Source organism: Ovis canadensis, chromosome 3 (assembly GCF_042477335.2).
Source record: "Ovis canadensis isolate MfBH-ARS-UI-01 breed Bighorn chromosome 3, ARS-UI_OviCan_v2, whole genome shotgun sequence".
Lineage (NCBI taxonomy): Eukaryota > Metazoa > Chordata > Mammalia > Artiodactyla > Bovidae > Ovis > Ovis canadensis.
Window position 1 is genome coordinate 124,164,301 of NC_091247.1, and position 17,424 is coordinate 124,181,724.

The following is a 17,424-nucleotide window of genomic DNA, read 5'->3' on the forward strand; positions in this document are numbered from 1 at the left end:
AAAAGTACATCTTACATTGCCGCAGTGAAGCATTTTTCTTTTATGTATAGTACTTTATTACCCTCTACTTCTTTGAAACTATTATGCATCACTAAGACCTTCTTCCCTACCTTTGGACCTTCATGGACACTTCGCACTTCTTTTTCCCTAGGAAATGACCATATTTTGGAATGTCCTCATGTAGTGTAGTGCCTTTCCTCTCTGGCTCAGCATCCTAGGTTAAATCTCTAATCCACATCTATGAGGAAAGACCCACATTCTCTGCTCTTTTGCACACACCCTACTTCTGTCTTACACAGTGCTGATGCAGTTGTGAAAGTTTATTTCTACGTTTTTAAATGGTAAGCACTCCATTTGGGACGTTAGCTCATTTTTCTTTGATTATTCCTTTTCTACTTCATTCGCTACTACTTCTTTTATAGTTTCTTCTGTTTTCTCAGTGAGAATTAGCCCCCAGGTACATTTTATTTAGAATAGAAAAGTAATAATATTATCCTCTATGTTAACAACAAACTCAGGTTTCTAACATTCACTTATGGTCCCGACTCTCAAGCATTGATTTAATTTCTGTTTTTTAGTTGTTTCTTATGCTCATATGTATCTGCTTTTTTTTAGCTGCCTACTGAGTCCCTCTTCTATCGTGCTGTGCTCCAGGATATTATTAAAGAGTGTTATGGCATCACCAAATGGTATGATGATTTTGTTTCAATAATAATAACTATTCTGTGTTATAAGTAAAGCGACTGTTCATCTTCAGGTGAATTTATTCAGGGTCACTGTTATTAGTAGAAGCGGCTTTGGATTTGAGCATGAAATAAGAGTTCTAATGATTCCCTTTTGTACTGAAAGGTTGTTATGATGATAAAGTTATATATGGTTATATATGTAAAATGCACTTTAGAGTGTGAGAAGTAATGAAATGTTATATATTAGTAATTCAGTGAATATAATATGAGCAGGTGTGTGTGTATTTGTGTGCAAGTGCTCAGTCATGTCCAACTCTCTGTGACCCCATGGACTGTATAGGCCACCAGGCTCCTCCATGGAATTCTCCGGACAAGGATACTGGATTGGGTTGCCATTTCCTGTTCCACGGGATCTTCCCAACCCCAGGATTGAATCTGCGTCTCTTGTGTCTACTGCATTGGCAGGCGGATTCTTTACCACTGCACCACCTGGGAAGCCCAAATATGAGCAGAGGTTATGTCGTAAAAGTTTCACAACCACTGGAGCATGAAACTTAAGTAATTAGAACAGATATCAATTTTAAACAGCCATTGTGGCCATTCATGTCTCTACTGGTAAAATAGTAGCCCTGCATATGTTTTGTTTTGTTTGTGTTTCCCCCAGATAATAACTGCCTATACACAAAGGCAAGGGTTAGGAGAGTTTTTCATAATAGTGGTTTAACAACTGCTATACTCAAGCATATATCTGCAATCCCTTTGGGTTTCGTGAGTTTATTCCTAATAGTTATAATTTTAGGATTCTTATTGCCATTTGGTTATAATGGAATTATTCTTAAAATTAAAATAGGATAGTTTTCAAGTTCTCAAAAACAAAAACAAATCCAAACTCATTAATAGGAATGGAAGTTATTAATATTTTCAGATTAGGTATAATTTCTCTAAGAAAAAGGTCTTTTTTTTAAACTAAAAAAATTATGCCATGTAAATATCTACATATGCCATTGATTTAAATTGTCATTTCTATGTAGTTAACTCCCAAATCTGTATCCCACTATCCATTCTCTTTTCCAAATATTAATCTTCAAAATGTCAAGAAATGAATTTCTCATGGTTTCCTGTAAACTAATTCCTTTCTCTTTCTAGAAAACTGATTTCTTTCTCACCCCAAGATGTTAACCTTGTTGGCGAAAGTCACAAAATTGTGCAAATTCATGTTCACTCACATATTGTCTGCCTGCCTTCCTTTAAGCCCTCAGATCTATTCATTAGTGTGTCTGTTGTTCTGTTGTTCTCTTAATGCCTGCTTAAAATCATCTAAACTCTTTCCTAAACCTTTCTTCTCACTTAAAAATTCAAATCTCTCCAACCCTCCACATTCTTGCCTGCCTTGATTACTGAATAGGTGTTATTTATTATAATACTTTTTTCATTCCAGACCTTTATTAACCTTTCAGCCACATTTGATCATGCAATAATTGCTTTTCCCAGACTGCCTTCCTCATTATCTTGCATTAAGCTACATTCCTCTAAGTTTCCTCTTCCTACTCTCAACACTCATCTTTCTTCTTTAAGTGTTCTTCTTACTTAGCCCCTTGGTGTTTCTAGAAATTCTCTAGTGTTTTATACTCAGCTGCTGTCTCTTATATTTCTTCTTTCTCTTAGCAAATACTGTAATAAGAGATAACTTACATCATGTATCCAGCTCATACCTCTTTTCTGAAGTTCCAATCTACATTTCTCAATTTGACTCGAATAGCTTCACTTAAGTACCTTAAAAATACACCAGATTCAGCCATAATCAAAAAACAAAGTCAGCTTCCCCCCGATTCTATCGCTGTTTCTTCAGTCCTTTGACTTCTTTTGTCCTTTCTGAGGAATGTCATGGCCATTATCAATCTTTAGGAATCTTGAAATGATGTTTGCTTATTTTCTTTTCCCAATATCAAGCCACACATTCTTATAAGTTGCCAAGACTTGTACTTGTTACATTTTTTGACACAGGGATTGTTTATTGTGTGGCAGGCAGTCTATCAAGTTCTGAATGCATACTATGGATCTAGTATCCACATAGGAGTCTTTCATAATCTAGTCAGGATGGCATATGCAAAAACCAAAGAAAATAAGAGAAACCCACATCCAAGAACAGCAGACTAAGTAATTAGAGCCAACTCTCCGTCTGAGAAAAGCTGAAAATGCTGAGATGTGTACATATGCATGTGTGTGGTGAGTGTATACAAGTATGTGTGTTTGTGTGTATGTGTGTATTTAAATTTGTTTTTAATTGGCTGGTGAACATCAGATACTAGAAAGGAAATTAAAGATATTTAGAAGAAGATGGAAACCAAGAGAAATGAGCTCAGCTTTAGATTTTCATTCTTCCCCAGATGCCATTTCTTAGATACACAAAAGGCAAGTTCCCTGGCAGTCCAGCAGTTAGGACTTAGTGCTTTCATTGCCAGGGCCTGGGTTCAATCCTTGATTCAATCAAGGATTTAAGGTCTCACAAGATGTCCAGTGTGACCGAATTTAAGAAAATAAATAGAATAAAGCAACAATATCAGCATTAACCGAAAAATGATAAATAGCAGCAGTGTTTATAAGAGCAGTAATCTAAACAGAGTGAATAAAATGAACAAAAATTTCATTGATAGGAGAACGGATAAACTGTAGTAGAATACTGTGTCTTAGTGAAAATGTATGAATTACAACTACATGCATCAAAGTGAATGAATATTGTAAACGTTATAGAAAAATTCCTGTAGGATGGATCCATTCTTATAATTTGGAAACAAGCACAACTGTATAATTATGCAGGAATATGAAATATGTGGTAAGCAATCAAGAAAAGCATAGCAATGATAAACACAAGCCTTATTCAGTGGTGTAGCATCCTGTGGGAGGGAGGGCAGTTGAGTACACAGAGTGATGAGGTGGGGAAGGCGAGGGGCACATAGGAATTTCTAAAGACTGGTAATGTTCTGTTTCTCAGATTTGGTATTGCTTACAGGAGTTCGTTTTATTGACATACACACTGTATTTTTTAAATCCTTGTTTTTATGCAGTAGTAATAAAATTATAATCTCGTTTCAGGCCACACCTCAGGGTTAGTTGAGCTACATATTATATCCCTAGTATCTATTGCAATACTTTATTATAGTAATAAGAAAAATTAAGATAAACTGGGTTAAAAGCTTCTGTTAAGTCATACAGCTTAAAAGAACCACAACTAGGACCAAATTTGTAGTCCACAAATGTTTTCACTATCCCATGCTTCTCTTTGGACTGTGTTTAATATGAGTTGAGTTACAGGTCTCCTTGTAAATTCTTTGGGATATTTTTAATATGAGTTGAGTTACAGGTCTCCTTGTATTAGCAATGTAACAAGGTTACCTTGATTGGAATCTCGAGCCAGCAAGAGTACTAAAGATAGAAATAAGATCACGTAATAATTTCTTTTGCATTTTATTTAATTTTCCTTGCTAACTAAAATATATTGTCTTCAAGTGATATCCCACTTCAGAATACTTGAAACATTGTTCTGAAAGTTCTTTAAGTATAATTGTTTATATTAGAAGTGAACTTTTTTCATGAACTTAAATTAACGGAGTATCTTTACTCTGTTGATTGTACTTGTGACTTAGCATTTAACATTTATGTTAAAACTTAATAATTTGTATAATTTTTAAGATGTTATAATTAGTCCTTATCTGGAAACTTTCTAAGGGAATAAAATGCCAAAGAAAGCATTTCATGGAATTAAAAATCCTTCAGAACACTTCAAAAGAGAACAGAGAAATAGATAAATATACTTTATAATTCTCTTTCATACTGAGGACTGTAAACTGCTATATAAGAAATACATCATTTCTGATCCCTGTAATTATTAATTAGTTTAATTTTCATTATGATTTTGAAGTAATCAGATAAATATTTGAAAAGCCAGGGCATCAACACTGGCTCACAAAATTAAAGGTAATTATTTAGTCCCTAACCTGTGGTCAAATTAGCAAGTCAGTATCTTTTCAATTGAAAAGTAGTTTGAAGATTTTTGGTACTTCCTTAAGGGATTTCCATTTTCAGCAAAATTTTATGAGTCTTAAAAAATACTTAAAGTTTCCTTGTCTTTCAGTATATATTAGCATATAAAAGGCACAAAATAAATAATTTCATAAATATTTTGTGATGATAGAGAAACTGAATTTTGATACTTTCTGCTTATTTTATTGAGTATATCTCTACTTTACCTTTTCCTAAAATTTCCTACACTGATGTTGCTTCTTTGGAAAATGCTGCAAGTAAGCCATGTTCTTCATTTTGTGGCCAGCATGTGGATGGTGTTGGATTCACTGGAGTAGAATTTTAATTAGATCTACTGCATTCACTTTTATTAAAAGAAGGAATGCTCATTCCTCTTTAGCATGCTAAACATGCCTTCTTCTGACAGAGGGCCCCCTTTCAGTCTGTTCTTCAGATCCCATCATTTATCTTTCAGAAACAGTCATGTCACTTTTCTTACTTCACTATGTTTGATAATTCCTCTTCTTCATACTCAAAAACTAACATATCCTTATTATGGCATTCAGGGCCATTTCTCAGGTGTCACTGATGTCCTTGCCAGCCTAAGTCACCCCTTTCTTCCTTCTCTGCACCCTAAGCAGCTGCTCGTACACATCGTTTGTACACTAGATTATTCATTTCCCATGCAATTAACTCTGCACCTCCTGTGTGTTCTTAGAGCTCCTCTGCCTACTTGAAATCTTCACCTCCCCATTCCTGCCATCCTTTCCTCCCCTGACCTCTGGCAGGTAAAATCCTTGGGTTTCCTTAAAACTCAGTTTAGAAAGCATCTCTAGTATCTTACTCTTCTCCTTCTCACTCTCTTCTCCCATAGTACTTAATCTGTTTGATTCATTGCTCTTATCCAGTCTAAATGTACAATTAGTAATTGTGTCTGCTCCTCTGCCACCTAGTGAGCCCTGGTGGCCAGTTTTTAGCTTTATTTAATGAAGTCATATATCATCATGGTTAAGAACACTGATTCTGAAAATCCTCTTTGGACCCATTTTCCCCTCCAACTACTATCTCATATCTCTTCTTTACTGGGAAAATCCTTGAAAGGGCTGCCAATTTCTTTCCCATTTTTGCTTGAATACCAATGAGACTTTACTTCCATCACTCCATCAAGCTCCCCTTTTTAGGATCACTTGTGACCCCACAGTAGTCATGTACAGATGTTAGAATCAGACCTTAAAGAAGGCTGAGTGCCAAAGAACTGACACTTTCAAACTGTGGTGCTGGAGAAGACTTTCGAGAGTCCTTTGGACTGCAAGGAGATCAAACCAGTCAATCCTAAAGGCAGTCAACCCTGAATACTCTTTGGAAGAACTGATGCTGTAGCTGAAACTCCAATACTTTGGCCACCTGATGCAAAGAGCTGACTCATTGGAAAAGAATCTCATGCTGGGAAAAATTGAAGGCAGGAGGAGAATGGGTTGACAGAAAATGAGATGGCTGGATAGCATCATTGACTCAGTGGAACATGAATTTGGGCAACTGAACAACAACAACAGTGACCCCATATGGCTAAATCCTGTGGTCAGTTCTCAGTCCTCATCTTACCTAGCCTGCTATCAGTATTTCACACAGTTTACTACTTTTTACAGAAACACTTTTTCTTATATGCTAGAGAAAGCCCCTCTTAAGATAGTCACTTTTTTCATTTCATTCTTTCCTTTCATCCTTTTTTTTCCCCCAGTTTATTTTGCTGACTCCTCTCCTCTTTGAAAGCTCTCATTGTTAAAGTGCTTTCTTCTGTCCCCACTAACCAGGTCATCTCATAACATCACGTGGCTTTCAATACTGTCTTATGCTGATACATCTCAAATCTGTAGCCTAATTGTTCTTGTTCCTTCAAGTTGTGTCTGACTCTGCGACCCTGTGGACTGTACTCACCATAGTCCAGTTCTTCTGGTCAGGAATTCTGGAGACAGTTTTGACCCCTCTCTCTCTCACTGCCTCAATCTAGTCCAGCGATCTCGTAGTCTCTCTAATTAAACATATCTAGCATGCTACCACTTCTTACCACCCTCAGGACCAGCACTCCACTCTAAGCCACCATCGTCTCTCATTTAGATGACTACAGTAACCTCCTAATTACTCTTCCTGCTTCTGTTTTTGCCCTGTTGAGTCTATTCTCAACACAATAGCCAGAGTGATCCTGTTAATACTTTTAAGTGAGATCTTCCTCACAATCTTCCTATGGATTCTTATTCATGTGGAAGTAAAGCTGATTATTTTCACTATGACCTACAAAGCCTTATATGATGGAGCTATCATTATCACTCTGATTTCATTTACACTAATTTCCCATTCATTTGTGTCTGTGCTGCCTTCCTTGCTATTACTTAAAAATAACAGGAATACTCTCTGCTTTAAGGCATTTCCCTGTAATGCATTCTCTGCTTGGAATATCATCACCAGATAGCCACATGGCTAGCTGACTGTCCTTCAGTTCTTCACTCAAAATTATCCTCTCTGTGACACCCACCGTCACTCCCCTGTAACGTTTTATATCCACTTTCTTTCCTCTGTCATCAGCTTCTCATTAGCTCTTATGCTACACATAATATACTGAATGTTTTACTTACTTGTCTCTGATCATTTCCCAATTCAAATGATTTTTGTTTGGCTGGTTTCATTCACAAGTCATGGAACCTTGTAATCTGGCTCCAGAGTATTTTAGAAATGCCTTTGAAGAAAGATAAATCAGATCCTGATTACTCTATAAGAGTATTCTTCAGACTGTTGTCTGAAGAGCCGTGATTCTGTAAAAATCTTTGAGAGAAAAGAATTTCTTGATCAAGTAAATGCTTCTTGCACTGTCGTCCTGTTTAAGATTCGAACGCACATTTTTGTTTTAAACTCTCAGTAGTCTGCGGAGAGATAGCAGGGTGTGATGGCTAACAGCACCGCCCCATCCTCGCTGGGTGATAACACTGTGATCTTGGGCACATGACCTAAAGTCTTTCTGCTTCAGTTTTCCAATCTGTAAACTGGAGTGAAAAATGGTACCTACCTCAAAGAGATGTTGTGAAAAGTAAGTTAGTATATATAAAGTGCTTAAAATAGTGCCTGGAACATAGTGAGTGATTGCTATTATTATTAAAATTAATCTATTGAACTTTGTTGAAACATGTTTATTTGCTCATATGATATTTTTTCTCTCAAAACTATATACACACGTAATTAAAATTTGTAGCACTAAATGTTTTATGGGGCATACTCTAAGAAGCACAGAAAAATCTTGAAAATAATTATTATAACTCGTCTGTGGATCTCATTTGTGATTAGTATGATTATTTGATCATTTGTCTTTCAGTTCCAAAGGAAATGACAATAGCAAAGTAAGATTGTTTTGATTATTTTGTTTAATATCACATATATTGTTGATAGTCAATTATAGAATACTATGGAGTATTTTCTGTTATATACAGTAAGTCTCAGTTCAGTTCAGTTCAGTTCAGTCGCTCAGTCAAGTCCGACTCTTTGCGACCCCATGAATCGCAGCACACCAGGCCTCCCTGTCCATCACCAACTCACGGAGTTCACTCAAACTCATGTCCCTCGAGTCGGTGATGCCAGCCATCTCATCCTCTGTCGTCCCCTTCTCCTCCTGCCCCCAATCCCTCCCAGCATCAGGGTCTTTTCCAATGAGTTAACTCTTCACATGAGGTGGCCAGAGTACTGGAGTTTCAGCTTTAGCATCGTTCCTTCCAAAGAACACCCAGGACTGATCTCCTTCAGAATGGACTGGTTGGATTTCCTTGCAGTCCAAGGGACTCTCAAGAGTCTTCTCCAGCACCACAGTTCAAAAGCATCAATTCTTCGGCTCTCAGCCTTCTTCACAGTCTAACTCTCACATCCAGACATGACCACTGGAAAAACCATAGCGTTGACTAGACTGACCTTTTAAATCCAAAACTGGAACATAGTGCAACAAACATCCTTTCCTTTTGGTGACTAGTCCTTGCTCTCCTGTTACTTTTATGTCATGTCTACCTGATGACAAAATTTCCTATACCTGTCAAAGCTCTAAATGTTAAAGAATAAATTATTTAGGATCAAGTTATTGTTACATAAATATTTAGACATGTAGACAACATAAATTTAAAGTTTTTATTTTTAGTTATTAAATATGAACAGTTAAACTTTATTGGAATACATCTCCTATTGAGACAGATGGGTGTGGCCTTTATAATACCTTTAGTAAGGAAACTATTTGTCAACGATTCTCCAGAGGATCTTACACCTCATAGCAATGCAACATAGTAATATGAGTGAGAGGTATGCCTTTTCTTTGCCAAGTTAGAGCAGAAGGGCCATCTGTGAAAGGAGATGTAGAAAATAGGCATTTTCCCAGACAGATGAGTTTAAGGAAAGTGGGTATAAGGAAGCAGAGGATTTGGAAACATTTTTTTTTAATCAGCCCCAATGGTGTACGCCTTTAAAAGTCTTTGCAGATTCCTCACAGCCAGTGAAGACCACAGTTTTAAATCCCTGCATTTAACCTTAACTGCATTCCATGGTAAGTGGTCAAGCCACTTGTATAAGCAATAAGAAAACCAAAACTTTTATTAATAACAAGTCAAGGTTCTTATTTAAAAAATAAAATACCAACACAGCTATATTACCAAAGCCATAATTTTATAAAGTAATATAAGTACCACCTTACCTAATATTTCTGTAACCCTTTACAATTCACTGTTATTGTGTGTGATCTCATTTACGTCTTTCTGTTGAGCTGTTAACCAGATGCTACCTCTGTTTCATCTGTTTTCTCAGTGAGAAGGTTGAAGTTCCGAGAGCTGGTTTGTTTACTGCTGCTGGAATTTAGATCTGTTGACTCCTTGTCCAAGTGTTTTGTTTTGTTTTGTTTTTTCCTAGTACAATGCAATTTTAGAGAGTATTCTTGATTAAAATTAGAGCATTCTTGAAGTCTGTATGAGAAAGAGTGCTGTTGCCAGGGAGGCCAAAATTTGGATTGTGGCCTCAATTTTCTCTTACTCTGCTGTCATTGTCCTGTTAATCAGTCTGCTTTGTGTTAAACACTACCATCTGATCTGAGGCTCTGTCTGAGGCCTTGAAGATAACCTGACAAATAATCTGTGGACCCTGCCATCAGGGAGCTCATTCATAGTAGAGTAACAAAGACAGGTATACTAAACAGGTAACTATGTGCTTCTCTGCATTATTAAAAGGATTCTAGCATTACTCTTTCTCAGGAGGATGGTAAGCAGTATTGCAAACTAGTCTAGTAGTCTTATCACAGCAACTGCCACCCATTATTTGACATGGTTCCCACGCTTTCTGGACCAAGTAACCAAGGGCGTGTGGTCTAATAAGAAAATTTATATAGAAAAGCCATTCTATACAGTGGAAACATAGGAGTCATGTACAGTAAAATCTACCTATGAAAATTCCTTGCATTTCCTACTGTAGGAAAGTGCATAGATTCAGTATTATAAACCAATATCATAATTAAATGTGTAAAATGTTTAAGTGTATATTGTTGGCCTGTATACAGTATAAAATACATACATAAAATGTCTCACAGTATTTTTCATGACATGCCACGCGTACATACTTGAATTCACGTACATTAAATGCTTCTGGGACTCAACTCATCATTTGATCATGTGACAACCACCTTTGGTAGGTAGTTTTAGGATATAGGATCAGAGAGAGGTTTTGTGTGGGGTGGGGGATTTTGGTGTGCTTGCTTGTTTTTTTCAGACAGAAAAACTTGAACGTTTTCCTGTGATAAGAGTCAAGTCTCAGTAAAGAGAAGTCAAAGATACTTAATAGGTCAGAGGAGACAGAACGAGATGGCCTCCAGATCCTTGATCTTAGGCATTTTCTTACAGAAAACAATTATATTAACTAGACTAATTATATATAAGTATATATGTGGCCTCCCTGGTGGCTCTGTTGCTAAAGAATCCACCTGCAAAGCACCAGCCCCAAGTTTAAACCCTAGGTGGGGAAAGTCCCCTGGAGAAGGGCATGGCAATCCACTCCTGTATTTTTGCCTAGAGAATCCTATGGACAGAGGAGCCTGGTGGGCTACAGTCCATGGGGTCACAAAGAGTTGGACACGATTTAGTGACTAAACTACTACGTATTAATTATACTAAGTAATTAACAGAGAGAAGGATTTATTTACACACATGTCACCAAAAATTAAGATTACAGTGATTCTGTGATGTCATAATATGTAATTATAAAAGGCAGACTCCAACCTTTAGTGTTAAGTAATGAGAAAAATGCAATTGGCACTTACTAAAAATTAAAATTGAAAGTGGGATTGCCCTATATTCCATTTACTAACAATCCTATTCTGCCCTTGTACTTTCTGAATAGTATTGAGATTTTTCTTTTACTTGCCCTTCTTTATTCTTCTTTCTTAATTATTAGAATTGTAATATTTATCTTTGAAACTATAGACTCTTCTAAAGCCTGATGAAGGAAGTAGTCTTTTTCTTGTAGCTGCAAAAGAGCAGGTTGCACTCTTCATTATAAACTCTCTTTGAAACTATTATTTTTAAGAACATTGTTTTGTAAGGTACCCAGACTTTAGGTATTAGCACCATGTCTGGCAGAAGGAACTTTTTTTACCTCCAAAAATTCTAAAAGCCTGATTCATTCTACTTAATCTTATGTTGCTTTGGTAATAATATTTAAATTGATGTTCTGTTTTCTATACTATATTCTTATTTCTTAAACCAAAATGGACTTATTGATACTTTCCCCTCTTTCCATAGCCATAAAAGTAATAAAACCATTTTTCAGAACGTTTTTAATAATAGCACTCTATTTTCAAGTACAATCTTATGTAAAACCAAATAAATTTAATAAATTTTAGAAAAGAACTTTTTTCTTACAGTTATCCTTTCATATTTCATGGAAAATTGTAAACCTTAGAGTACCTCTTTGAAGTCCTTAAGAAAGCAATTTTTAAAAATTGTTTAACCTATTTCTAAATTTTAAGTGTTGGCCTAATTTTAATGTTACTGTATATTCATCTCTTATCAATATTGCTCTTCACAATACTGTTGGAAATTGAGACCTTTTGAAACTCAATTCTTCCTCTAAGAAAGTTCCCCTTGTCAGTTGCAGTAGCTGAAGTGCTCCCTACACTGAGCTGTATTCTGCTCACCATCTTGAGCTTATCACATTGAATTCTAGTGTTTCTTCACCTGTCTTCCCTCATAAATTGTGGACGATTCTACCCCTAGAATGCAGCACAGTAACAGGAAAATGACCACTATTCACTGAGTGTTTGTCAGATACTGAGCCAAGCACGCTATATAGACTCTGTTATTGAATCTTCAACCTTCTACTGCTAAACAAGGAGGGACAGGAGAGGCTTTTAAGTGGTAAATAAGTGGTAGAGCAAGCATTCAGACTCATTTCAGTCTCAGGTTCACAGGGACTCTGCCTTCTTCTGTTGGCCTGTAATACAGAGGCAGTATTCGTCTGGAATTTAACAATATCAAATGTGCACAGCACTGCACTGAAGTTGCTTCAGTCATGTCTGACCTTCGTGACACTACGGACTGTAGCCCGCCAGGCTCCTCTGTTCATGGGGTTCTCCAGGCAAGAATACTGGAGTGGATTGCTGTGCCCTCTTGCAGGGGCTCTTCCTGACCCCGGGATTGAACTGGCATCTCCTGTGGCTCCTGCATTGCCGGCAGACTGTTTATTGCTGAGCCACCAGGGAAGCCCTTTGAAGTGCTATGCCAGAGTTAATATTTAATAGTAGTTAATATCCTAGATGCTGAAGCCAGACTTCCTGAATTAAAACGTGAGCGGTTTACTTAACTTCTCCATTCATTAGTTTCACCAGCTTTAAAATAAGGATAATAATGGGACCTACCACACGAAATAGTTGTAAGGATTAAATAAGTAGATGCAGCCAAGGGCTTAAGAGTCTCTGGCATGGACTTCCCTGAGGGTCCAATGGTGAAGAATCCGCCTGCCAGTGCGGGAAACACGGGTTCGACCTCTGGTCTGGTAAGATTCCACATGCGAGGCAACTAAGCCCAATAAGAGAGTAGCTCCCACTTGCCACAGCTGGAGAAAGCTTGTGCACAGTAGTGAAGACCCAGCACAGCAAAATAAATAAATAAAGAGTCTCTGGCACATCATAAAAATGAAATAAATATTAGCTGTTTTTATTTGTTTTGTTTACATTGCATTTTCCTTATACATTTTTCTCAGTAGTTCTCTCTCTCTCTCTATATATATATATATATATTTTTTTTTAAATTACACTTGCTTATTTGTATGTGTAAGCCTGCCTTCCTATATTTTGTTTACCTGACTAGCAAATAGATCTATTTATTGTATTAACACATCTCATGTTGTAGTCTAACTAGATGTTTTTGTTTTTGCAACCTGCAAGAGATATTTAATTATTTAATCCATGTAGTAGGATCCTCAGAGAAGGCAATGGCACCCCACTCCAGTACTCTTGCCTGGAAAATCCCATGGATGGAGGAGCCTGGTAGGCTGCAGTCCATGGGGTCGCTAAGTTGGACATGACTGAGCAACTTCACTTTCACGTTTCACTGTCATGCATTGGAGAAGGAAATGGCAACCCACTCCAGTGTTCTTGCCTGGAGAATCCCAGCTGCCGTCTATGGGGTCGCACAGAGTCGGACACGACTGAAGTTCCTTAGCAGCAGCAGCAGCAGCAGTAGGATGTGCTAGATGTGCGATACGACTAGCAGCACAGAGATAGGCATGAGCAAAACAGGTCGAAACTCTGCTCCAGCTGCTCAGAGCAGTGAACTCATATATTTTTAAATATCATGCCTCTGTCAATAAACATTTCTGAGTAGACACCCCCAAAATGAATAGTTGTTTATAAGTGATTCCTGTGTCTTTCTGCTAGTCTGTTGTATAGATTTTTTAAATAAACTGGAAAATTGAAATTAAAACAATAACGATTTAATAGAAGTTACAGTTCTAATATTCTCTTTTCCCTGGGATATGTTCACCCCTCTTTGGAGTCCACTGACTCTAAAAGAGTAATCATGTGAAGGAAAAGTTCTGTGTCAGGAGCCTGACTTCATCTGGAGGGCCAGAGAAGATTTTCCTAAGAAGGCAACATTTAAGATAGAATCTGAAAAGGATGAACTTGAGATGACCTAGGCAAAAAAGTAAAGGGCAAAGTGTAACACAAATAGTGTTTATAGCCAGAAGCATAGTGTGTTCAAGAAACTGGAAAGGCTCTCATTGTGGATGGAGAGGCGGTGTCCTAAGAGTGGTGGAAAGGTTTTCAGCAAGGAACAGGTGGAACAAGGCTTATTATACCCTGTGGTTCAGCTGGTAACGAAACTGCCTGCAATGCGGGAAACCTGGGTTCTATCCCTGGATTGGGGAAAATCCCCTGGAGAAGGGAACGGCTATCCACTCCAGTATTCTGGCCTGGAGAATTCCATGGACTGTACAGTCCATGGGGTTGCAAAGAGTCGGACACGACTGAGTGACTTTTGTTTTCACTATAAGCATTTAGATCTTAATTCTAATGGTCATGGGAAACTCTGGAGGAATTTAAAGAGAAGTAACATGATCAAATAATCACCTTCCTAGTTCTATTTGGTTGATATTTTTCTCCCTTATTGTGGTGGTGGTGGTGGTGACTTAGTCATGTCTGACTCTTGCAACCCCATGGACTATAGCCCACCAGGATAGAGAAATCCATGGGATTTCCCAGACAAGAATACTGGAGTGAGTTGCTATTGCCTTCTCCAGGGGATTTTCCTAATCCAGGGATTGAACCTGGGTCTCCTGCATTGTAGGCAGATTATGTACCTACTGAGCCACCAGGGAAGCCCCCTCCCTTACTGCTGCTGCTGCTACTGCTGCTAAGTCACTTCAGTCGTGTCCGACTCTGTGCGACCCCGTGGACTGCAGCCTACCAGGCTCCTCCGTCCATGGGATTTTCCAGGCAGGAGTACTGGAGTGGGTTGCCACTGCCTTCTCCTGTAACTGCATAGTGATACACCAATTCAATTTACTGCTATGGGGGAAAAACACCATTTAATGAGACATGAAGACAAAGCACAAACCTGACTAACGGGACACACGCTGTGGACCACAGCACGGCTATGACCAGAGCAAGTGGGGGGACGGGGAAGGGGAGATGGATGGGTAAACTCCAGCCTCGGGGGCAGAGGGGTGGGGGTCTGGATTGGCGACGACTAAGCAGACAACAGGATGAGACAGGAAATCAAAACCAATGATGAAAGCAGACACAGCATCAGAGAACTCCAACAGCAAGGAAACCATACTGAACTGTTCCTTAACAAATACTCGGAAAGAAATCAAGCATGATTATTGCTAAAAACAGGTCTGAAATAGTACAAATCAACAAGGGATTAAGGGGAAAGTCTTATGCAGCAAATTATTGCTTAAGACACTAAAAGTAATCTAATAATCATGTTGTGAGATTCTGTAACAGTTAAAGGGTAGTGTATTCTGAAAGAAGAAAGTTTAAGATGAGGGCAAACTAAAAGTTTAAATGTTTCTCTTATTTTGAAAGCAATTTGAAATATAAAACCCAGGAAACAAATCAATACCTACACTTGATGAGGACAAAATAAAATTTTAAGTGTTTCTCTTATTTTGAAAGCAATCTGGAACATAAAACCCAGGAAACAAATCAGTACCTACACTTATACTACAATGCATTCTCTCTTCAGCTTACGTGGTTAGCACTGACCTGTGAGTATCTTTCCCTTGCTCTTTATCATTTGAAATCAAAGGGCCCAAACGATGCTTCCAATTATGACAAAGCAACATTCATGACAGCAACAAAAACAGCTCACATCATGGCACAGTTCTGAGGATCTTACATGTATTCCCTAGTTTAATACTCACAGTGACTTTACCAAATAGGTACTATTAATATCACATTTTCGTAAACATGGAGGTGATAGAGTCAGACTAAGCCACGCTCTTACGTACTATGCTCTGCTTTCTCTTTTAAGCTTTTCCATTAGGTAGTAATGGATCCTACACAATAAGAACCAAAATCACTATCTCATGGGAAAGAATTGTTTGCCCTTTTGAATTAAAAATAACTAAAGTTTAAAAACCCTTTTAAGATGAGAAGCAGGGAGTTAATATTGACTTATTTTTCTGGCTACACATTTAATCAATTCAACATACTCATCTATTATATGATGTCTGTTATATGTTAATATGTATAAGATCTGAGTATTAACACAAAAAGTAACAAAAATTATAATTTCTGCTTCCTGGAACATGTACCTATTCAAATAACTAGTATATCAAAGCAGTTTTTGAGCAGGGAAGTGGTAAATGAAAATATTCTTCTAAGAAAATAACATAATAGGAATGAAGGGACCAACATCAGCTTTAAATTTAGGACGTAGCTATAATAGAGCCCAAGGTAATAATGAGTGTAATTGAAGTGGCCATCTAGAAATGGAGTTGAAGTTATATATTTGAGATATATTTCACTGAAAGAATTGATGGAGCTTCATGTCTAACTAGAACATAGTGATTAATATTTATACTGCCAAGAGTCAGTGACTCAGAAGTAAAGAATCTGCCTGTAATGCAGGAGAGACAGGTTCAGTCCCTGGGTTGGGAAGATTCCCTGGAGGAGGAAATGGCAACCCACTCCAGTATTCTTGCCTGGAAAATCCCATGGACAGAGGAGCCTGGCAGACTATAATCCATAGGGTCACAAGGAGTTGGATGCGACTTAGCACACACATATGAGTAAATGAGCTTTTATTCATTGTTTTTGATACTTACAGGTGGTAAGTTTTGTCTTCTCTTGATTTTTACATTATACTTAAATTGCAACCAAAATTGTGAGATGCAATATTTCAGCATTACATTATTCGAATTTCCAACCATCTTGTATTCTGCTTTTAAACTATAATGAAAATCTGCAGGGCACAAATGAAATTAAGTCAGACCTAACTCAGCAGTATATGGTGCTTGCTCAATGGGCTGGCAGTTAGGAAGTTCTCTTGCATGGCTGTTGGATATTGCCACTATTAGCAGGTGTTGCCATGAACTATGCATTGTGACGTTGAGCCAGTAAAGCACAATGGAACCTTTGGAAAGGCCTATAGTACCCTTTAAAAATGAGGCTTTTAAAAATATCTGTACTAGGCTTACAACTTTTTTCTCATAATATTATCTTCTACTGTTGTATGCTGGAGGAATTGTCGAAAGCAGATCCTGAGTATTTTTTTATAATATGTAAACTAAGTGTTCACAAAAATATTGCTACATTTTTATCACATGTGGAGCTTGTGCAGTATGTAAGAAGGTATTTAAAAATATTTCATGATTGAATTTAAAATCATCTATAATTTAAATCGTAAAAACTAAAGAGTGATTCGATTTTGTTTTGCAGTGACCGGCATGTTGGTAAAATTTATTCCAAATCCTCCTCCTTTCCGGATTATGTCAGAAAGTCTCTAAAGAAGCTTGGGTTAGATGAGTCCAAGGTCAGTATATTATTGCCCACTGCTTCATAAGAAACACAAGAACTTCTATGGGGTTATGGATTGAGATAATACAAAATTATTTGCCTTCTACTTTTCTCTTACTTGTGGAAAACATCTAAATTATATTGAAACCAAACTTCAGTTATCTTAATTCCAGTTCACCTTTCCTGCCAATG

General features: G+C 37.5%; 1 protein-coding gene across 13 annotated transcripts in view; it reads left to right on the top strand.

Moving 5' to 3' along the window:
* Positions 1-17,424, top strand: part of METTL25 (methyltransferase like 25) — a 250,623-nt gene that overhangs the window by 77,434 nt on the left and 155,765 nt on the right. For 11 of the 13 annotated variants that reach the window (XR_011255835.1, XM_069584143.1, XM_069584141.1 and 8 more), the window contains 2 exons: positions 616-689; positions 17,155-17,248. Coding sequence is in view for 10 of the 13 variants with exons in the window: in XM_069584143.1 (XP_069440244.1) it covers positions 616-689; positions 17,155-17,248 (168 nt within the window). In the remaining 3 variants the exon portion in view is untranslated. The remainder of the gene's footprint in view (positions 1-615; positions 690-17,154; positions 17,249-17,424) is intronic. The other 2 variants (XR_011255837.1, XR_011255836.1) reach the window with 1 other exon arrangement.